Source organism: Mastacembelus armatus, chromosome 10 (genome assembly GCF_900324485.2).
Source record: "Mastacembelus armatus chromosome 10, fMasArm1.2, whole genome shotgun sequence".
Classification (NCBI taxonomy): Eukaryota; Metazoa; Chordata; class Actinopteri; order Synbranchiformes; family Mastacembelidae; genus Mastacembelus; species Mastacembelus armatus.
The window spans coordinates 19,418,996-19,442,619 of NC_046642.1; the positions used below are offsets into that span (position 1 = coordinate 19,418,996).

Below are 23,624 nucleotides of genomic sequence, written 5' to 3' on the forward strand. Positions count from 1 at the left end.
ACACCTTGTTTATGCCGCTGGGTCTGTCTTTTGTTTTGAAAGGGTCTGAACCAGAAGTCTTGTTTTCTATGAATGGACATTGTGGCTCCACAATCATAGCAGGTGACCTTTATAGAGCTTTTACCATTAGCTTTGTTTAGAGACTCCCCTGCTTCAACCTTTCAGGACACCAGCTACCTGAAGACCTATTTTATGTCTCTCATCAGTTGCTGAGTTAGTCTGAGGTTGTTGTTTTTTTTTTTTCACAGGCATACAACTTTAGTAGGAAGATAGGAGCAATTATTTTTCCTTTTTTATTCTTTCTTGCATTTAGTCCTGGCACAAACAGCCCAATGTAAGAAGAATAAGTGAATTGAAAGCATCATTAAACAGTTTGAAAAGGATAAGAGGAGGATTATTACATTGAGCCAGTAAAGTAATTTTTAAAGTTTTTTTGTCCAAGTGTCCCTGGAGAGACTTTTGGCCATGGATGCTCACTTGAGAGTTTTAATTGGAGGGAAAAGGGACCGTTTCAGTTTTATTTACCAACAAAGCAGCGTTGTGTAAAGGCCACATAATGATCAAAGCCAAATCTATCAGTTTTTTTTCTGTCACAGTTCTCGCTCTTAAGTGAAATCCATGCTGAGAGCTGTTATATGGTTATTTGTGTGCGGTGGAGTCGATAAATGATTTAAACATCCAGTGGAGCGATATTGGAAGCAGTGCTTTGAATCTTTTAAATTGGAAACAGTGCAGGACCACACACTGTATCACATTCTGACAACCTGCTTACAGATGCCAGTGCATTAGAGGACCAGTAAATGAGCTGCAGTGTGTTCAGTTCAGACTGTACCGCAGTTCAGTGAACCTCGTACCAATTAAAGAGTTGCCTTTGGCAGAACTCAAACTGTAAACGAAAGTCCACCTGTTTTACACATTCGGTTCATTCAACTTGTCGTGAAGACTCAGTCGGTGTAAACATTTGTATATCTCCTGCTGCAGCTCTTCGGGGCTCCATCGGTGTGAAAAAGTGTGAAAAAGTAACTCTGATACTGTCAAACTGATAGCACTATCAGTTTGGGCCAGGAGACCAGTTACATTGGAAAACCTGCATTATGAACTGGGGTTGCAGGGTTTTTACACACATTTAGAGCAAGGCAAACTAAAGGTGCTATGAAGTTGCAATATGGAAGAGGATGCATTTTGTACCTGGCTCCAAACTGGTCAGAAGAGCTATTTGAGCTTTTGCTGCTGTGATTGTTGACCACTCTTATTTAAATTTCTATCCTTTTTTTTTGGTTTCTTGACTTTATAAAAGTGCAGTGCTAGATTACCCCTTTAAATGTACACAGTGCACGAAGCTGAGCACTTTTGGCCGTGAGACCTATACTCGTGATACTTGAGCATATGATGTTTACTTTACAGAATAACTGCAGGAGTCAACCCTTAGAAATAAAGTTAAAGGCTAATACTGACCACAGCAACACCAGGGATTTTCAAAAGCTAATCTAAGCAGCGGCATCATGACGTCACATGAGGTTAAATACAGATTTTATTCACAAGTAAAAATGTTAAACAGCAAACATCCAAACACAAACTCTGGTTTTATTATATACTAGCAAGCTGTTGCGTTTATGGGCCTTTGATGTGCCTGTACTGTCTGGGCCTGTATCCCTTAAATCTGTTCATCTACACCAGTCTGGTGATAGTTGCTACCAGGCAGATAATAAGAAAATATGGGCATGAGAAGGAATTAAATTCAGGTGGATTAAAATTCATTGCTGCCGTCCTTCAGTGTAACTTACTGGTTTTTGTTGGGAGTGAAGAGGAGGAGAGGGAAACTGTTTAAGCACAAAGTCAGTGATTGTCACAGCAGAGGGAAGCGCCGCTGGGGCTCCTCCTGAGCGGCTATGTGTTGCATGCCTCGCCGGGGAAAATGTCTTCGTATGCGGGCGGCAGTTCACTTGGGAGCGGGTATGAGAAAGGGAAGCAATGATTGAGCTCCGGGTTCGTGGGCGAGTATCCCGGCAGCTCGATGGACGGATGTCCCCCGCACTGCACTTCTGCACCTGTCTCGTCAAACACATTAAAAACACCCAAATTGATGTAAGACACCGGCTGGAAATCTGCCGAGGAGCAGTCCCGCTCCTCTCTGAAGATGATCGCCCCGGCGCTCTGTCTCTGAGACTGTCTGCTCCTAGAGAACTGCGCTGTTTTGTACCTTTTGATGATCAGCAGGTTGATGAGCCCGAGGAGGCACTCCAAGGTGCTGAGAACAGTGGAGACGACCAGACTCCGCTGGTAATCCCTCAGCTGCTCGCAGGCAGGGGTCATAACCACAGAGTGGAAGCAGTAGTGGGAATATTTCCTCTCTACCAGAGAAGCCGTGTCCCCGTCCACCACCGCGCCGGAAAAGGCGGTGAGGACTCCCAACAGGAAGACCACCACACCGAGGAGAAAGAAATTTCTGCAGCCGGGTTTCTCCGTGCAACAGAGCAGCGCGGTGCCCAGCAGGACCTGCCCGATTCCCACAAATAACCCGGAGTAGAAAGCCCCGGCCGCGGCGCCGAGATGGAAATGCGCTTTTACCGTAGATCCCAGCGAGACGCATCTTAATCCAACGACAACTTCGGTCAGGGCGCACACGAAGAGAAGGGTACTGGAGAAGACGGTGCACAGTCCTTTCCCACTCAACTTCATTATATTCCACCTGTGCCGCTCTCGATTCCTCTCCCCCCTTCTTCATCCTCCTTCGTCCTCTCCTTCGTCTCCTCTGGAAGCACTCTGGGACATCATCTGCCGGTGACTTCTCCGGTTCAGAGCGGGCGATCCTCGCCGCTGTGGCGTCTTTCTCGCATCTCTGCCGCTTTACGGGAATATATAAAATATTAATGGCAAGAATGCTTTCCTTTTTGCACTTATCGATAATCCATACACAATCAATGACGACTTTCAGCCCCAGATCACCCAACTGTCCATCAGACTCCTGAAGCACTCTCCTAACCAAAGTTTTTTTTTCCTGTTTTTCTCCTCCTGAGGAGAGAGCCGCATCTGCAGTCCGCCAAGTCTGCGGGATGAGTGGTGTGTGGCATGTTTTTGTGGCAGAGAAGAAGGCGGCTGTAGAGCCTGAGAGTAGGGTGGACCAATGACCAATAACCCACAGGCCTTCAAATAATTGCAACACACCTACAGGGACTCTGAATGTGTCTGAGATGCCCCGTTGTGAGTTTATAGCGACGTGGTGGGAAATGGAAAAGTGAATAAACGAGTTTTGGTTGGTGATCAAGAAAGCAACCACCAGCAGGGACACGAAACATTTATTTCTCTAGACCCATTAAAAGCCTTTAGCGCAGCAGTAAGATCACTTTGGTAGCAGTGAATTTGAGGCAATGAATTTCATTTGCGCACGTAGTAAACTTTATTTTTTGCAAATAAACTAAATGGTCGATAAACTAAGTTCTGGTGGAATCACATTTTTATATGAGTGTTTCAGCTGCACTGGGTGTTATGTACACGCCACAGTGGTGTGGTGTGTGTGTGTGTGTGTGTGTGTGTGTGTGTGTGTGTGTGTGTGATGGTAGAGCTGTTTGTCAGGTGGATTTTTCCATAAACCATAAACAGGAGCATTAATAATAGAGCAGCGCTGCTGGGCCCTGACGGAGGCTGTGTGCTGTCCGTGGTGCTGGAACATCCAGCCCGAGCCTCAACATGTTTCCCTTCAGCCAGTCTTCTAAAAACCCACCAGGTGGGTTTAGGAGAAGCTATAGTTCTAATGTTTTAATTAGCACAACCTGTTATGTAGGCGGGGGCAGAGCTGCTGGTGCGTTTTTTTTTTTTTTTTAATTTTGGTTTTGCGCCCAGATGACCTCGATGTGAGGGGGGCCACGGGCAGAGAAACCAGAAGAAGCGCAGGTAGGCCTATCTGTTTGGAGCATTTCTGCTAGTCCCAAAACAAACGCAGAAGGACGTACCATATGAGTCATTCAAAGGCCAAGCTGTAAGTTCTAACAGAAGCTGATGCATCCCACAGTCTAAAAGTAAATGTTTGAGTGTGAAGTCCAATATGGTTCTTATTAAAAGATGAAGAGAACAGGCAGATGAAAGAGATACTCCTTAGCTCAGTGTTTAAAATAAGAACATATCAGAGATCCATACATGTAAAGATACATCTTTGTGTTGAAGCACCAGCCTCCGGTCATACTACTCTGTAGTAATGTGGCCATGCTCACTAGCAATAATGTTAACATGCTGATGGTGAACAGCTAGAATGTTTAGCAATTTCACTGTTAGCAATTCAAGCAAATTGTTAGTGCTAACAATACACATACATCTAATTAGATTGGCTGGTAAATAGGGCTAAATCAAAGTACAGCTGAGGCCAATGTGGTTTAATGTTTATCCTCTAAGGGATCACCAAAGTTGTTACAAATCATCCAGAGAGGGGATCATGATGGTCTGGAAAAGAAATGTTGAGTTGATAATGGGAAAGTCAGGGGAGCATCACTGTCAGCAGGATGTCTCCTCTGAGGAGCACAAATGTTTGTACCATCTGGTAGTAGCTGAGATATTTCAGTCTGGACCAGTGGTCGACTGACTGTCGACGTCACTGTTTTGATAGTCAATGTCATCCCTGGAGCCGCATCAAAGCAGGGCTTAAAAAGAAAAAAAACACACACACACAAAAAAACCAAATACATATTATGGAACCACATTTTATGAAAACATTGGAAAAATGACTAAATTAGTTTCCAGACCTAAAAGGCAACCATCTGAAAAAGTTCAAGGATATGTAAAGTGGCCCCACAGTGTGACCTGCTGGCAGAATATTGTAGGGTGTCGGATTTGATTTGTTTCCAATTCATTTACTCTGGATGTGAAGCCCTTCAGAGGACAATCACACGTTTTGACCTAATGAACCAAGCATTTGATGGGTGCAGGTGAGAAAATTACACAAGGGAAAGCCCTCTCCCATCCATTCATCACAATGAGCCACCTCATTGACCGTACAAGTGAAGCTGCCAGTGTGTGTGTGTGTGTGTGTGTGTGTGTGTGTGTGTGTGTGTGTGTGTGTGAGTGAGAGAGAGAGTGTGTCTAATTGGGCCATTACTACTTTGCACACGTTTTCAGATAAGAGACAGTGCTGTGAATGATGAGTTGAGTATCTAATGATTGGTGGTTCTCCTTGCTGGCAGTGGGTGTCTATGCCAGTGTGGGTTGGTCCTCTTGGTCCTATGACCCAAACATACCAGGCTTTCAGCAGGGAACAAACACAGCTCTGAGTCCATCCTTCTGTTACTGTATTGTGTAATGTCCACACTTTGCTGATCAGCAAATACAAACCAATTTTAACATTTGTCGTTCCATAATGTGGGCGTTGTGAAGTCTTTAGAGATGAACTGTGATTAAGAGCTATACAAATAAATTTGGACCAGCCCAGCTCAGAAAATGGCTTTACTTAACTCACAGTGGGTGCAGTGACAGATATGCAGCATACATTTGAATCATAGTGAAGGTTACTAAATTCAATTGTCTGACAAATCTGATGAAGCAGGAGCTGTTAACAGCATATGTCTTTCATCAGGGCACAAGAAGAGGCCTGCTCACCTCCATAACACAGACAATTTCCCTGTCATGGTCACAGACCTGGAAGATGCTGCTATTGAGGAGGAAAGTAATTCCCATCCTAATAGGTAAAATCACCCTTCACACACAAGGCTGCAAGAGGTGGGAAGCCATATACCACTGTAGAAATGCAACGAATATGAATTCTACACAGACATTCCCATCAGTATAAGGAAAAACTCAGAACCAAATATAAAACTGCTGTTCAATGGCACAAACTGCAGATAGATCCCTCACATTGCGGTGACGTCGCTTTTATTCTTTTTAAGCAGCTTTCTATCTTAAATCACTACAAGTCACAGTGTGTGTGTGTGTGTGTGTGTGTGTGTGAAAGAGAGAGAGAGAGAAAGAGTGTGTGTGTGTTTAGCCGTGCCAAGAGTCAGCTGTGAAGGGACTGCTTCGGCATCTGAGATGCAGTTTTACAGCAGCAGTTACAACAGCAGTGACAGGTCAGCCTGTAAAATCCGTTGTTAGCCTATAAATATTAATAACTCTAAAGCAGTCTGCACTGCTGTTGGCTGAAACTAGTAGGGACTCAAACAATGTTTTTCCCAGAGAGGCATTGATCAGAACCTGTACCTGGGTGGGACTGTTAGGAAAATGAAGAAAGATGCACAGTCATCAAAAAGCAGGAGTGTTATTTAAAGCTGCACTAATCAATATTTTTATATGAGCAATGGATCAATGACAGTGCGTAAGGTGGAAGGTGTTACTTGGTGTGAGTAACCCTAAGAAAATCATCTCTTAACTCTGCAACTCCACAGAGCTTTTAGCTCCTCTTAGTTCATGGCTTCCGTTTTTTTTCCCTGCTCTTATCAACCTCACATACAGCCACAGCAGGTTGCTGTAATCAAGCAAAAAAAAAAAAAAAAAAAAAAAAAAAGGTCTAATAAACCCACTGTACACTACCTGCCTAGAACTAAACACACAGAAAACATTCTCCTGTTTAATGATGATAACACCTAAGAGTTCCCAGCAGTGTGAGGTCTTTATTTCTGCCTTTATAAAGTCAAAATAATGATGCATTATCGTTTGATAATTATGCATTTGTTGGGGACTATTTTAAGCCATGGATTTATATTTATATTTACTGTCGAATGTCGAAGAGGTACTCAGATTCTTTACTGTAGTAAAAATATAAGTAATATAAGTAGTAAAAATACTGTTACCATGGATGGAATAGGAGACATCAGGACCCTGGTAAAATAAAAGGCCCTCACTTCTCACACACTTCTCAGAATAAGACTCACAAGTAGAGCAACCACATGACTCATAGTCAGTTTGTGTTTTCTTGTGGTTTTGTGTCTGTTTTAATGTCAACTTGTATTCATTTTATATCTCTTTGTAGTCATTTTCCACACATTTTACTTGGTTTATTTTTTATTTGGTCCTTTTAGATATTTATAGTAATTTTCTGGCTTTGGTGGTGTTTTCTGTTTATTTGTAGTAATTTTGTATAGCTCTGTACATTCTACTCTTTTTTCATTCCATTGCTTTTTGCAGTCATTTGTTTGACAGTTCTCTGGTCTACAGGCCCCCTGACCTCTTGGGCCCCTGGGCTGTCTCTGATAGGTCCATTCAGTAAACCATCCATGTCACCCTTGCATTCAAATTTTTTGTTATCACCATCAAAATGTACTTAAAGTACCAAAAGTAAACATTACTCAATTTCTGCACAAAAACACATTTCACATTCAATTATATGAAATTATTGGATTGTTATAATGCATCACTTTAATCAAAGTTAAGTAGTTTTACTTCGGTACAATGTCACCATGGTAACAGTGTTTATAACTAAAATAGATTACTTTAGTACTCTGGTATTTGAGGCACCAGAAAGTTGTGTGTGGGACTGAGTCAAAATAAGCTCATTGTAATAAAGGAACATGTCAGCCAGAGCAACAGTGTGAGTCATTAGTGTGTTTTAATAGTCTTTGTAGGTAATGGCTATACAGCAGCCTATCAGACTACTTATTTACTACTATTACATAATACTTATTACTTGCTAGTTGAATCAGTTCGTTGTTGGTTTTGGGAAACACAGAATCAGTCCGGTTTGCTTGTTTCTTTTATTATTTAATTGTGCTTCTGTTTGACAAAGGCTGTTTGTAGTAAATTTAACCAGTGTTTTATAGTGTCCTGTTAATTGAACTGTCTGGGGTATTTTTGTTTTATTTATGGTGCTTTTTGGTTTGTTAAAAAGAGGCTGATAGGAGCAGCCATTTTGAACGCATGCTTTACTGTGTGGTTTGAGCTGTCTCCACCTACTTTGCAAATGTAATTTTGGACTGGTGCTGAGCAGCCTTTTCCATTTAAATTGCATTATAAACACAGTCTGTATTTTTTTAAATAGTCCTCTCTGGACATCTGGAAAACAAGGCCCTGTGTCAGTTAAATTGGCTTTTAAGCAAGACCCAGAATAAACTGGAGCCAAACTGCTAGAGAAAACAATTAGACATCACATGTTTTTCAAATGTGAGACAGATGACAGGGAAGACTCATGCAGTCACAAATTTGTTTTGCTGAATTTCCAGTTCTCTCTAGCTTCTGCTGTCTTCTGTATTAAACTGCAATGTGGAAAATACCGTATTGTTGCAAATATAAACTCCAACAAAAAAACGTATGTGGTCCTGTTATCAATGATCCTTTATGTCAGTGTTAAAAACAGTGGCTTATTCTAATAGAGACAGTAGAAACCCACACAGGATTATATGTTTTTCGCACCATTTATAAAAAACAGATGTCTCAAAACCAATCTGGATTTTGTCCTGGGCTCTACACCAATACACTGGTCTCCCATTAATCAACTGTCTGTGTGTATGCATCTTAAAATATAGTCTGTGGCCCCACAAGCCTTCACGATAATCTGCTGTTGTGAACATCACATATGGACAACGGAAAAGTAACATTGTCTGCCATCTGTCATCTTCACCGGTATTTAATAACTCCCATAGCCTACAGGCTGTAAGGGAGCCTGGGTGGTTTGCTTGGGCTTGTGCTCGGTTTAATTAGTATTTTAATTATACACTGTCTCAGACCTGTTTTGTATTTGTATTCTAGCTTTAACCACTAGAGAGCACTGTCCTCCAAATATAGCTGGAAGTGATGCAGCAGTTACATCTGCTTTTAATTTGAAACTATGTGGCCAACATTTACATTCACTCCACAGCCTGTTATGTTATTTCAGCTCTGAACAAAGTAGTCATTCACACAAATCCAGCTATAAAAGACCCAAATACTAAAGTTGTGTTAAAGGACAAGGGGGGAAACTCTTAGAATTGACTGGTCTAAATTGAGCACATCATTTGTTTTGTTGCCCTGTATCGTCAGTGTTGTATGGCCCCTCTTGCTCAGTCATAACTGCTGATGACGTGAACTTGCAGATCAGTGTCCTCCACACCTTTGAGGAAAAGCAGAGGAAAGCAAGCTTTTCTACATTAATATCAAGTATCTAGGGAAGCAGTAATTACACACTGCTGGCACATTGGCTGCTTGGTTGGAAACTGGAGGGGCTGGATTGTGTTGTAGTGTCAGCAGAAGTAGAACCAGCTGCATCTAGTGGAATAAGTCCATTTCCTGGCTCCAAGGAAGTCCAGGACATGAGGCTGTGTGTCAATACATGTGCTGTGTGCACAGGGGGTGGTTAGTTCAGTTTTCGCCTGGCAGCACAGGTCAGAAAACCAAACAGAACAAACTCTGCCTGACAGTAAGAAACTGGCTCATTCAGAGGAACTGATAAGAGACTTGAAGGAAAAAGGCTGATGTTGTGTGAGTCCCTGCTCAGAATGCAGGATCATACCACTGCATTTCATCTCTCATCTGTTTCATCATCACTTGTAACAAGCCACACTCATCATATTTTGTATTTATATTAATACAAAGATTTATTCTTATGTTTTTAAAAGGTTTTTCCATGATTTTTCTGACCAACATCACAAATCAAGAAATGTGTTAGTTTACCTGAAGCACAGGTTCACATGCACACAATAATGTCACTGTAAGATAAGTCAATCAGATATTAACTTAAGATGTTCACCTACCAATATTTCTATATTGAAGTGAATATCAGTGTGGCCCCAATACTCTGCTGAAGGAAGATGCTGATAAACTGGCTGTTGCTTTGAAATGCAGGCAGATGGCACTGTGACGTGTTATTATAGTCAGTTCTTCTCGTTTAATGCATTTCTTCAGCAATATACATCAGAGCAATCTACAGCACTATCACACGTGGGTCGTTTCTGCAGATATTACAGTTGAAGAAAGCTCAGAGTGGAGTCTCCTGGTTGTATAGCTCATCTACTTCTGTCCAGGTGCTTGGACTGAAGGTTCAGGGTTGTCTCCCTCAGGCTCGTCAGTGCTGCCGTATTTGCTCTTTAAAGAACGGCCCAAAAACAGCCAGTACTCTTTACGGATGGTGTCCTTCTCCTGTGCCAGAAGTTCACAAATCTTAAAGGGGGAGAACAAACAACACAAGGGTCAGAAAATGATAAAAAATGGAATCATTTTTAAGGCTCAAAATTGTAACAACTTTCAAAGCTCTATTTGCCTACTTCTATGGCTTTTCTTAAAGTTTCCTTTCGTTTCTCCTCTTCCTCATTTTCCAAGGCATCCTCATAGCAATCAAAGAGAAATGCTAGAAGGTAAGGTGAACAGTGTGTCTCCTTCAGCTCCAGGACTCTCTCCAGCAGGCCAGGTTGAGATGACAGACCTCTGTCTTGCATCATCCTAAGAAAAAAAAAAAAAAAAGTTAGTGATTTTTTCCATTTTTCATAACCAAGTCTCCTACTTGTTTTTCCCCTGTAGCATGTAATATACTGAGAATGACTGGAAATAAAAAAAGAGTTGTCTTAAAGAAATGTCTTTCACTCAGACTCAGGGTGAATAAATTCATATATCAAATAAAATATGAACATATTTGCTCCTTGCAGATTTCCTGGGATTTAAATAATGTCTTTTACATCTTACCCTTTCAAATAGTTCCATGCACTTTCATTGTGGGGAGCCTTCCTGATCTGGTTCAGACAATACCTTTAAGAATATAAAAGATCAGTTGCATTAAAAATATGCATGAGAAAACTTTAGGCCACAGACATAACAGATAATAAAAATACCTTAGTTAACTAAATGATTTTAAGACAGCTTTACTTTGGGAAATTATTAGATAAAGTGATGCTTATTGCTCAAGAAAATAATCTTAAACATAGTCACTGGAAATTCAGGATCTTATTACTGAAAGATGTACAAAATGTATTTGCAGGTAAAAGTATCAAATAATCTAAACTGTTAATGGCAGAAACAGTCTTAAAAAAATGCTGTCATTTTTCATCCAACTTTAAGATGCAAATTAACTATGTGTCCAAATCTTAAATATTTTTAGCAAAGTACTCACTGAATCTCTCTGTCAATTATGGCTGGATCAGAGAAGCCTGTAGAGTGAGAAATTACAAAATGCCTCTGGTTCCAAGCAGAATTATTCCTCACATCTTCTTCCAAAAGATTCTCCACAAACTCCAGCTCATTGTCCCACAGTTTGTACTCCTGAAAAAGGAGCAAAGCCGTTGGAAACGAAAGTGTTTGCGTGTCCATGTAATGCTTTTTAGTGGTGGCCCTGCAAAGCCTGAGACAAATACTGACTAAAAGAGGACTCAAACACACACTACAAACAACCAAACAAATAAATAAATGATTCAGTCTGGCAGAGTGTTTCTCTGTGGGCAGGAAATTGGATGTCAGTCCTCAATTCTGAAGCCAAGAACTCCAACACCTACCTGGATAACCCACTGTCTGTGCTGCCAGGCATGGTAGTTCTTTGCATCTTGGCTAAGTATGTCTGCGATGAACTCCAATTCCTCTGAGGGGTCATTCAACCACTCTACCACCATACGTCTGTGATGCCTGTAAATTTGGAGAACCGTTCTTATACTAGTATATAATGTATTTCATTAAACTGAATGACTTTACAAATATCCTGCTCCCACCATCCTCGTTTTCAGTCCAATCTTTCCATTTAACAGATTATAGATGAAGATGTGACCTGAAATGGATCAGCCAGCACTTACCAGACCTGATAGTTTTTAGGCTGCTCCTCAATGATGGCAGTAATATACCTCATCTCCTCCCTCAGGTCCTTTGATAGTGCTTGCAGAAGTACTCTCCTGTAGTGCCTGCACATTTCCCAACACAAAAACTGTTACATTTCCACAGAGGACACTGTTATTTCTTAAACACAATAAACAGACATGGCCCTTCATTTTTGTTCACACAGCAATGTCTATGAAAATAAAGTGAATGACGTGTAAAACTACAGACCCCTATACTTTTCCACATTCCAAGCATGTAGCACGCTCACCATACTGTGTAATTTGCAGCATTTAGCTCAATGGCATCTGCTGTCAAAGCCAGGGCCCGCTCACTTCTTTCATCTTTCTTCAGGAGTGCACGGAAATAGTCATAAACATCTGAGACTGTTGGAAAACATATAGGGACATAATTTATATATATATATATATAAAAAGGTTACATTAATTTCGCCAGCAAAATATTAAGTCTAAGTTTAACTTCAGATCGTCTGCTGGCAACCAGTCCCATCAATCTTACACTTTTCAGAATAGGCGATCTTCACTACAGGATTTGGTCCATCATCCTGAGGGACAGGCTCCAGGTCAGCCCATTCCTTCCTGTCTCTGTAACACAAACACGGTCAAGTTAATGCAGAGCTCCTCCTCATACAAATGCAATAAAGATGAATCAAAACTGGGCACATTTTTATTTGCGCTTCTGTTGGTTTCTTACATTAACTAGTAATTCAGTGGTGGGAAGAACTTAACTAACATTTCAATTGGCACAGCACTATTTTAGTAATACGATGTTACCACTACTTGTAGTAACGTTATTATCTCGAGCCTTACCCAAACAAACATTAGACTAAAAATTACCAAACATTACCGTACTACTAGTAATAAAGCTAATGGGAAAAAGTAGCTTTGTATCGTTAGCACAAGCTAACCACCCAAACATTTATAGAAAATGATAACTAAACGCTACCTGTAAAATAAATATCGAGTCGGATCAACATCGTACTCGTCCCCGACATGGTCTCCAGGCTCCGCATCAAACTCTTTGTCTTCTGTAACTTCTACAGGGTCATTTGAAGTTTCTTCGACTCCAGACATTGCTAACTTGCTAGCTTAGTTTAATCGCATCTGTGCGCCTTGCGGAAAGAAAAAAACGTCATATCCGGTATAGCAGGACGGTGGATTTACTGTGGTCAAGGAATAAAACTGCGCAAATGTTCAGGTTTTCGTCAGCCCGAAGCCTCTGACATTCACTGGTACCAGAATTACCGACGTCTACGGGGCACTTGAAATCTAAATGAGCTGCAGGTGTCGTGCCAAAGTAGTTATCCCCGACAGGAATTGTATCGCCTGCCGCGGGAGCGCGCATGCATTCAGAATGAAGGTGGACCTGAGTTGTTGGGCTTGAATGTTAGCTAAGCTAACGAAAAAACAGAAACACTTCGATTCTTTAGTCTTCGTATCAAATATAGCTGTTTTTCTGCACGATGCTTTCTCATGTGTCTTTTAGTTTGGTTTCTCCTATACATTACATTACACTGTATAACATACACCACATTGCTCCTTTTTTGTTTTGGTGTCTGGTCTTTTGGGTGAACCAGTCTCTGACTCAGTGTGTTGGTGGGTTTGAAGTGAACTGGTATCTGATGTTTCCCAAAAATCTGTTTAAGCCTCTCTGAAACACCTGCTACATAGGGAATGACCAGGTTTTTCCTCTGTGGATCTTGAGGCTCAGCTGTGTCTCTTGTTTTTCTACCTGATGTGGATGTTACCTTATTGAAGGTCCACTTGGGGTAGCCACAGGCTTTGAGGGCTGGCTTCAAGTGTGTGTCCTCCTTTGGGCCGACTACAGTGCACATCCCTGGAGTTACTGAATATTTTCCGCTGTGGTATTGCCATCTATTGACGGTCCCAGCCTCATCGCTGGTGTCAGCGTGTTCGTTTATTGGAATTAGCAGAGGAGAGGTTGGTTGGTCTCAAAAGTATTTAATTGAAATTCCAAAGCTTGTACAAGGACGTGCTTCCTGGTCAGAATATCACAGTCTGCAAGCAGTTAACTGTAACCAGCTTCACAGGAAGAGAGATGTAGAACAAAGGAAAACATAACATTATATATTAGTCAAAAATCACATCTCATTGGTTAACTACAGGTGGGGAGGGTTTTGGTTTAGACTTTAACCTTCCCTTGGTGCACTGAGCTAGACCCAACCTCTCAGCACTGTACCATCCTTCTCTTCTCATCTTCATGTGTAGAGCTGCTCTCCATCCTACAAGACATTTGGTGGCACAATACAACTGCAGCCTTCTACACAACAACTCCTTACATGATAACTCACCCTTGATGTCTGTTACTCTCTCATCCATAGCTTCGCCTTGCCTCTCCCTCAACAACGGTGTATCATACAGGGCCTCTCTCAGCCTGGCAACTTCACCTTGCCTCCCCCTTAGTGACAGTGTATCATATGGGGCCTGCTCTTTCTGCAGGCTGATCTTATCTGTAGTATCAGCAATGTCTGTAACCCTTGACCCCCACAACTCAGTCTTACAACTCTTTGCAACAATGTATAAACATTTATAAGAGTAATGAAATTATAAATTGAATAAGTAAATGTGTAAATTTATTTCCAAACAATTATAAATGAAATTAGTGAAGGTGTAAGACTTATTTCCCCAACACTGGCAGGTCATTTGGAGCTATGTTGTGTGTGGCGCCTGAAATATGAATGATTTTGATAAAAATGCAGTTGTGGTACATAGTCTGTGTGAGAGGAAGCAAATTAATATATATTCCAAAGTAATTTTTCTTGCCAGACCCTGCTTAAAAGTGTTACTAAATTATGCTCTCCTTAAGACATCTGACTCAAATTCCAATGCCACAGTATGCGTATCTTGTGTTTTTGAAATAATTTTTCTGAAGACAAGATCAAGCTATACTTTATTTTTATCGACAACTCTGGACATTATAAAAATAAATAAATGATTCACAGTCAGTGGATCATAATACAAATTGTTATCAAAATTATGTATCAGCCAGAATGAAGAATTAAACACATGCATGATAACTGTTTCATGAACTTATACATGTTCTGAATACTTATTTCCAATATCTGTATTGAACCTGTTGACAGAATATAAAATCACCAATTAAATTAGACAGCTATGCAAGTTGAATATGCTTCTTTCTGACGAGTGTTCGATGATGGCTTGACCCGAAGTGCGTTCAGTGACTGTCTTCTTGATTCAATCCATGTTTTTCAATGTAACGTCTGGTAGGGAAATACATCAAATTAAGTCAACGCTTGCTTTGTTAATCTCACAAATGTAGCACAGACACACCTGGTACCATCATGGTGTTCATATCAAATAATGCTACACTTGCTACCACTGGTATAACTCGCCTGAATTCCTAACTAAAGTGTCAGAGGTCAAGCTGTGGGTCTCACAGGTGCAGGTTTTCATTAGGAAGAAAAACATAATTGTCCATCATGAGTCTGACAATGTTTTATTCAATGTTTTTATAGTCTTTTAAGGGATCTCGTATTACTCCTATTCCATATTTCTCTGGGCATATTGATCTCACTCCGCTTCCAGTGTTGGATTTAGAACAAATCTGTAGGGTTTAAATTAGGGAGGGCAGTGTCTTTTTACATAAGACTTTTGCCTAGCACAGCTTTAACACTACATAGAATCAGTGCTGAATGACAGACATGACCCCAAGAATGAATCCACACCTGCAAAACTGCAAGACATTGTGCATAATAAAGCAGCTTTGACTTGTCTCTGGCTTGTTAACATGAACTGAACAGACATGGAGCATTTTCAATGAGCCCCAAAATATCCAATTCAAATGAACGAGACTAACAGAAACATTTATTTCAACACATATTTCTGCTGTAATATTAACATGAATGCACCTCCTCTTATTAATGATTAACTAATCTTTTTGAGTTGACAGTGTAAAATCCAAGCAAATCTCACCTTCTTGCAAAATTATACAGTGCTTCTTTTCTCTCTTGGAGAGACAAATGTCTATCAGCTGGGGATTTCCCAAAACATTTGGCAGCAGGCTGTAAATGAAAAGAAAAACAGATTTGAATTTAGTAAAAAAAAAAACAACAAAAAACACATGTACAGTATTGTTCAAAATAATAGCAGTAAAATGTGACTAACCAGAATAATCCAGGTTTTTAGTATATTTTTTATTGCTACATGGCAAACAAGTTACCAATAGGTGCAGTAGATTCTCAGAAAACAAACAAGACCCAGCATTCATGATATGCACGCTCTTAAGGCTGTGCAATTGGGCAATTAGTTGAAAGGGGTGTGTTAAAAAAAAAAATAGCAGTGTGGCATTCAATCAGTGAGGTCATCAATTTTGTGAAAAAACAGGTGTGAATCAGGTGGCCCCTATTTAAGGATGAAGCCAGCACTTGTTGAACATGCATTTGAAAGCCTCAGGAAAATGAGTCGTTCAAGACATTGTTCAGAAGAACAGCGTACTTTGATTAAAAAGTTGATTGGAGAGGGGAAAACCTATAAAGAGGTGCAAAAAATTATAGGCTGTTCAGCTAAAATGATCTCCAATGCCTTAAAATGAGGGCAAAACCAGAGAGACGTGGAAGAAAACGGAAGACAACCATCAAAATGGATCGAAGAATAACCAGAATGGCAAAGGCTCAGCCAATGATCAGTTCCAGGATGATCAAAGTCTGGAGTTACCTGTAAGTACTGTGACAGTTAGAAGACATGTGTGTGAAGCTAATCTATTTTCAAGAATCCCCCGCAAAGTCCCTCTGTTAAAAAAAAGGCATGTGCAGAAGAGGTTACAATTTGCCAAAGAACACATCAACTGGCCTAAAGAGAAATGGAGGAACATTTTGTGGACTGATGAGAGTAAAATTGTTCTTTTTGGGTCCAAGGGCCATAGACAGTTTGTGAGACCACCCCCAAACTCTGAATTCAAGCCACAGTACACAGTGAAGACAGTGAAGCATGGTGGTGCAAGCGTCATGATATGGGCATGTTTCTCCTACTATGGTTTTGGGCCTATTTATCACATACCAGGGATTATGGATCAGTTTGCATATGTCAAAATACTTGAAGAGGTCTTGTTGCCTTATGCTGAAGAGGACATGCCCTTGAAATGGTTGTTTCACCAAGACAATGATCCCAAACACACTAGTAAACGAGCAAAGTCTTGGTGCCAAACCAACAAAATTAATGTTATGGAGCGGCCAGCCCAATCCCCGGACCTTAATCCAATCGAGAACTTGTGGGGTGATATCAAAAATGCTGTTTCTGAAGCAAAACCAAGAAATGTAAATGAAATGTGGAATGTTGTTAGAGAATCATGGAGTGGAATAACAGCTGAAAGGTGCCACAAGTTGGTTGACTCCATGCCACACAGATGTGAAGCAGTTATAAAAAACTGTGGTCATACAACTAAATATTAGTTTAGTGATTCACAGGATTGCTAAATCCTAGAAACAAAAACATTTGTACAAAATAGTTTTGAGTTTGTACAGTCAATGGCAGACAGTATTTTTTTTGAACACACCCCTTTCAACTAATTGCTCAATTGCACAGCCTTAAGAGCGTGCATATCATGAATGCTGGGTCTTGTTTGTTTTCTGAGAATCTACTGCACCTATTGGTAACTTGTTTGCCATGTAGCAATAAAAAAATATACTAAAAACCTGGATTATTCTGGTTAGTCACATTGTACTGCTATTATTTTGAGCAATGTGTTCTACAAATATTATCAATTTAAAGCTGTGACAACATAGAGCTGATTCTAATTCTAAAGCTAAATATTAACATGTACTTACTTCAATGCAACATAGAAATCCCAAGTAATCCAGGGAACATGGAGTTCATGTGTTCATGGAAAATGGATCCTAAACTCCAACTTCCCTAGTTAAATACACTGTTGCACATAAAATCAAGAAGTCAAACCTTAATTGTGGTAGCTGAACCAGGGGAGTAGGAGCTGATCTTAGAAGGCCCAAATACAGATGCCCCAGTTGCTTCCGTCGGAGTTTCCTCCTTGTTCTCCAGCAGATTTGTTATAGTGGTATCAACACAATTGGTTTTTGCTGTAAATAATCAAGGGAAGACTCAAGCGTGCAACAAATAAGATGAAATTGTAGTTTGTAGGGGAAGAGTTGCACATGATTAGGCAACAACTAGTTTAATGAAGACTACGTGGTGTGGACAGAGCGATGGAATTGGTAGGGTAGGGTGACAGTAAATTACAAAGGGGTGGCTGGGATATGGGGTCAAAATGTAACTGAATCCTACCTAAATCCTTTGTGATGACATTCAGGGGGACATGAGGCAGCACATCCTTCACTTGCTGGGCCATCTTAGCAATCCTATGATCATCTGTGCCCAAACTCTGGACCATGAAACTGAGCCCAATAGAGCCAGGTCGAACACCTAGGGTAAAAACAAGACATCCCCCACTAAAAAACTCAAAACCACCAGCTGAATCCTCACATGCAGATACTCAAATGTGTTGTGGGTTTTTTTTTTTTCTTTTACTTGTAGATGTCTGTTGCACAGTGTGTCTCTTCCTTTTGATGTGCTCGGCTTTATCAGCTTTAGTGATCTTCGTGGAGACCACACCAAGTTCACCTGCCAGTAGCTGAATTGAGGAAACATACATAGTGTACTTTTAGTGTACAGCTGGAGCACAAAAGCAGAAAAGAGGCAATTAGGGACACAGATGGACAGAATAAAGAAGGAAATCATAAATTCTATAATATTTAGTGAACTAAAGCTCCTAGTAGTTTACTAAGAGAAATCTGAGTATAGGCAATGCAAGAACTGTAAATTGCAGTAGTGCATGTTTTCCCAGATATGTTCTTTACTAACAGAGAATATATATTCTTTATGAACTGACTTGCCAGGCAAACATTGAGTGTTACCTCCTGAACTTTGTTGGCAAATTCCTGCGCAGACTCGCCATCTTGTCTGGACACTGGTGGGAGCCAACTGGGAGGAAATGAAGAAACAACAAAGCAATGTTGAGAAGGATTCTGACAACGATTTCAGCAACATGGCTAAAAAGCGACAGGAGAGTATATAAAACTGAATTTGGAAATCATAGAATCAAGAATTATATGTAAAGAGTTTTGTTTTCCATCCTGTCAAACTCCTGCTCATTAATCAACATCATTGGCTACAGACAATGAGTCTGAGACTGTGACCTTTAGCTTTAGCTATTTTGCACTCAGTGGATCTAGTTTACATGAGTCCCATCACCATAAAATCATCTCAGTTTACAAGAGGAAAAAAAACTAAACCATTGGATTTTTATCAGTCATTCTGCTGCAGAATACAATGGGTGAATAAAAAAAGCAATTGCCATTATAAATAATGATACAAATTATTTAGTACCTTACATGATACACTGTACATGGAACAAAAAATGTCCACAAGAGCTCCATCAGCCAACTAGACTCCAGTGTGCTCTGTGAACAGAAAAGGCAATAAAGTGAAGTGTAAGGACACACATAGGATATGGACAAGAATAGCTGTAGTAGTGTCCTAGTGACCCAAAACAATCCTGCAGCTATTAAAAATATCCTCACAGATTGTATCTTTACTCACCTCTGACCATCAGAGATAATTATTTTAAGTACTGAGATACATGTATTAGATTTAAACAGCCCAAACTAATCAATTTTCTGCTGCTTCCACAAACTGACATTTATTTTGAATTTATTTCTAGATGGATTTTTCTCCTTTTCTGATTTCCTTCCATCCTCTGACTTAGTCAATTTCTATCTTGCTAAATCTAGTCATATTGTTTTAGTTATGTAACTACCAACCACACCATAAATCTCTCCTCCATGTACTGTTTTTTTTTTTTTTTTTACACACATACAAGACTCAAGGAGTATTTGTACTATCTCAAAAGTCATGCTCAAATGACACTACCGAAGCAATCAATGGTCTTGTTACACGTAAGGCCACAGGTTGAACAGAATCAGTCAGCGAGAAAGGCCAGGAACTGAAAAGGAAAAGAAAAAAAAGCATGTTTAGTCTGCATGTGCATATTGTGAACAAATCAATCTGGATAAGCAAAATCTGACTTTTATTTTTACTAAAAACAAACTGAATTTTGAGCAAGTGAAATGTGCTCTATTTTTATAGTTATTATATCACAAAGTGAAAACAGAGAAACATAAAGTAAACAGCTTTATCAGCATCCTGTGCATCTCCAGGAGACTTCAGTGAAAACACAGTACACTTGGTTCTGAGTTACTCAAATAAATGATAGGAATTGAGCAATTCTGCAACTGTTTTCACTTCCGTAGACTTATTTCCCCCATAGAATTCAAGAGGAAAGTCAGTAGGGAGACACAACTGCCAAAAGTATTCAGCTCTATCTCAGAAGTCTATCTTTTTACAACGACATGACTATGAAGTTAAAAAATTCTAAATGTCCAAAAACTGATGGATCCCCAAGCAGTTACTGCTGTGCTGGGTGGCCAGTTTACTAAAATCAAGAAAGAAAAGCAAGAAAGCTGAATTAAATGTGCTCTTGAAGTGAGCAGTTTATCCTGCAAATTAAATTTCTGCACTAACCTGAACTTGAGCAGGCCAACACGGCCATTTGTGGTGTCCTCTTCAGGAAATAGAAGCAAAGGTGGGGTGCCTGCAGTGGAGCAATATCTTCGAAGAGACTCTCCTATCGCTCCCTGGCCTGATGCTAAATGGATTTCCATGAAGCCTCTGGCCCAACACATAAAGCCTGTTGAGCCCTCTAGCTGTGGCTAAAAAAAAAGAGATAGTCCAAGCTCACCTAACACTGTTACAGTAAAATACTTAATGTTGCACTGGCAAAACAAAAAGGCAAAGGAAACGCATATAAAAACTTTTTTTGGTAAAATGCTTCAGACATGCTTTCATGCACACTGTCTTCTCTGTAAATGTACGAGTTACCTGCAGCCACTGACATGTTCATACAGAATATGATGCACTTTCATCTTTGCAGTTTCACTAGGAGAGCATTTACAGTGCTTCAAAAGTAACAATTAAATGCAGGTAATCTAAAAACTTTATGCACCAGTTAACACAAAATATGCACAAGGAAATCTAAAGCCATTAGTACAGTGATAGGACTGATGTTCAAAACATACTGTATATTACTACTAATTAATGAAATGATCCAAATTCAAACACTCACAGTATTGCAGGGGGTCAGGAGGTTGATTATGTTGTGGTCAAACTCTGTCACATGATTGCATATGTAGAGCTTGGTGTTTTTGTCTCTGGAGCGAAGGTTTCTCTGTCTCACATGCATCCCCAGAACTGAGCACATGACCCTCACAACAAATCTAAAAGCAAAGTGGATGTAAACAGTATTTAACAGCTAACATGAAAGTCACTACACTTTCCAAAAAGAATTTAAGATGTATTATTTATTCTAACATGTAGTGAACCAATCTGAGTAATGTTCCTTAGGAATAATACACTCTGCAATATTTCATAATGTATATATGTTAAAAACCTTCAAAAATACAGTCACCACCTTTATTAAAAAGTCAAAATGGCTGTAAGCATGGTCTCATTTACCAGAGGTCACTGAGTAAAAGAAGTGTACTATAATCACATATGCTAAGCAGCCATTTGTCTTAATGGTTACTAATGTCTGAACTTAACATGGGCATTATAGATGTGAGAGGTAGACACGCTGCTGTTATTTTTTGAATAGGATAGATCAAACTCATTATGTAGTGCATTAATACTGTCACTGTTTTTATTCTATTTGCACTAATACTTACACCTCAGTTATTATCAATACACTACAGCTACTGTATAACCAGAACTTTTAAATGCTACTGACAGTAAAACGTACAAATAAAAAACTGTTATACCCACCTTCTAATAAAACTTTCTGGAAGTGCACAGCTGACCAAGAACACATGAACACCAATAAAAATCCGTATGAACATCAAACAAATGCCAACTGGAAAGTAAATCAGCAACAGCAGGAGAACAGCTGCATCTTTAGGAAACCTGTTCAAGGAAAGAATCAGAATTGTAAACAACATTTTTAAATGCAATAGAATAAAAATTAAAAAGGTAAAATATCACTGCTGGAGAAATCTTAATGGGTCACATGAATTACACTGACAAATTGCAGAAAATAAACTTTACCCTAGAAAAAAAACATTTAAAACATAACTCATGTGTAAAGCACTGAGACAATAAATAAACCCATACCAAAATTAATTGCCAATATTTATAGCTTTTTTTAAAATCTTATCTAACAATAACCATTACCTTCTTAAAGACCAGTGACACAGATAAAATATGTCATCCAAAGGAGCCAGTGATTACAATCATTTGTATTTAGCATGTACTGGACATGATTATCTTACTCATTGTTAAATAAACTGCAGAACTGAGTGCATTTCAGTCCTGCATTCAGTCAGCAACTTTCACTTTCCACATGTTATTACACGTGTCACTGAGTGATTGACTCTGTGGTTAGGTGCTCGAAACCATCTGGGGTGCCCAATATTAGTCCTGTCCCATACCATAATCAACTCTGCTGCACCTGTAGGCCTCATGTCCCATCTGTATTCATGTGAAATATGGGTCACTTATTCTTGGATTATATGATGGGGATACAATCTTTACAAAAGTGTTTTCTGGGGAAACAGGGGTACAGATAATATCTCTGGTACCAGTTTCCAGTTTAAAGAAAATGCAGTTTTGTTGTAATTTTTCATCTATCAGCCGTGCTATTAGCTAGCTAGATTAGGCTAGCTAGCTAAAGCGCTGAATCCTGATGTTAACGTTACAGCTGGTGATGACATAATATGTGGATTAAAGTAAAACTGTCGATGTTTGCATAATAAATGCAAATTGTTCGCAATAAAACACATAAGTTAACGCCACAGCTAGCTAGCTACACGGTTAAGTTAGCTGGCTAGTGGAGCGTTTTATATAAGATTAGCCTTTCGTTTGGATGCCACAGTAGTTAGCTAACAATATAGCGTTACTGTTTTTCTTGAACAAAACGTTACAGCATAATACCCTACGCTGTTGTAACAGTGGCTAATTAGCTAAAGGTGAAGCGGGCAGCTTACCGACGAAAGTCAAACATGTCTTCAATCCCTCGAGTCTCCATGTCTCCCAGTCAGACCTTTGCTCCGAGGCTAATGCTAAGTACACAGCGTGATCGTTAAAAATAAATAAGTCATAACTTTCACGACAGCAGCTGTGTCCTCCGGTGGTTAAACTGACAAATAACGCTGCTGTTCCGCCGATGAAGACGTTTACTGGCAGCCTATATCATCAACTTTACAATGTTAGCAACGTCAACAGATGGCTCGCTCCGTGCTGCTAGCAATGCTAGCACCCGCGCTACCAACAGCATCAAGAAGCCTTCCGGTCAGAACCCTCTAGATTAAAAGCGCCTCTATGGTAATGTCTCGTACTGGTTGTAGCTCAATAGCATTCTTTCAAAATAAAAGCCCGCTGACCATGCAAAGCGGAGAAATTGACGGTGTGTCGTCGCCCTCTAGTCGTTGAGTTAGATACTCGCACGTCTGAAGAACTTATTGCACCTTCAGTATTTAATATATTTAGATTTTACCATAATATAATTAAGGTAAAATAATATATAAGTATAATAATACTTCAAAAATGGCCAGAATGATTTTTAAATACAATTTTTTGCATTTGTGCAAATTAATAACTCATGCATGTAATCCCTGAGCCCCAGTATTATGGGTGTTGTCCATGATAACTGACTGGGGTGATTTTGAATAATTATATTTTGACTGTTTTCTCTGGTCTGCCAGCATCAAACATTTCACATTATCAGTGGGTTCCCGGATTCCTTTGCTGTGCCCTACTTTTTCACAGGTTAGTGCAAAGAGCCTGTGTATTAAATACCTGCCGCCGTCAATATATGTGATTAACAGG

General features: G+C 39.9%; 3 protein-coding genes across 4 annotated transcripts; all 3 read right to left on the reverse strand.

The window, feature by feature from the left end:
• Positions 1–1,805: 1,805 nt before the first annotated feature.
• On the reverse strand, positions 1,806–2,786 carry tmem271 (transmembrane protein 271). Its single transcript, XM_026331285.1, has one exon. It carries the CDS (start codon positions 2,677–2,679, stop codon positions 1,888–1,890), a length of 792 nt encoding a protein of 263 aa, XP_026187070.1. The 5' UTR covers positions 2,680–2,786; the 3' UTR covers positions 1,806–1,887.
• Positions 2,787–9,459: 6,673 nt separating this feature from the next.
• Positions 9,460–12,965, reverse strand: fnta (farnesyltransferase, CAAX box, subunit alpha). The gene is made up of 9 exons (XM_026331284.1): positions 12,646–12,965; positions 12,199–12,284; positions 11,951–12,065; positions 11,661–11,765; positions 11,370–11,496; positions 10,991–11,139; positions 10,567–10,629; positions 10,152–10,326; positions 9,460–10,047 (listed from the first exon to the last, which is right to left on the reverse strand). Exons 1-9 carry the CDS (start codon positions 12,771–12,773, stop codon positions 9,898–9,900), a joined length of 1,098 nt encoding a protein of 365 aa, XP_026187069.1. The 5' UTR covers positions 12,774–12,965; the 3' UTR covers positions 9,460–9,897.
• A 1,627-nt stretch (positions 12,966–14,592) lies between these two features.
• Positions 14,593–23,090, reverse strand: aup1 (AUP1 lipid droplet regulating VLDL assembly factor). Of its 2 annotated transcripts, none has more exons than XM_026330196.2 (12): positions 22,784–23,089; positions 21,567–21,704; positions 20,872–21,022; positions 20,271–20,458; positions 19,620–19,692; positions 19,077–19,150; positions 18,605–18,671; positions 18,219–18,321; positions 17,976–18,113; positions 17,631–17,770; positions 15,654–15,742; positions 14,593–14,941 (listed from the first exon to the last, which is right to left on the reverse strand). In XM_026330196.2, the coding sequence occupies exons 1-12, from the start codon at positions 22,822–22,824 to the stop codon at positions 14,896–14,898; spliced, it is 1,248 nt and encodes a 415-aa protein (XP_026185981.1). In that variant the 5' UTR covers positions 22,825–23,089; the 3' UTR covers positions 14,593–14,895. The 2 variants fall into 2 exon arrangements, 1 of the variants encoding a protein (XP_026185981.1); XR_003297147.2 differs by having other exon boundaries at positions 14,927–14,941; positions 17,504–17,770; positions 22,784–23,090.
• Positions 23,091–23,624: the final 534 nt, after the last annotated feature.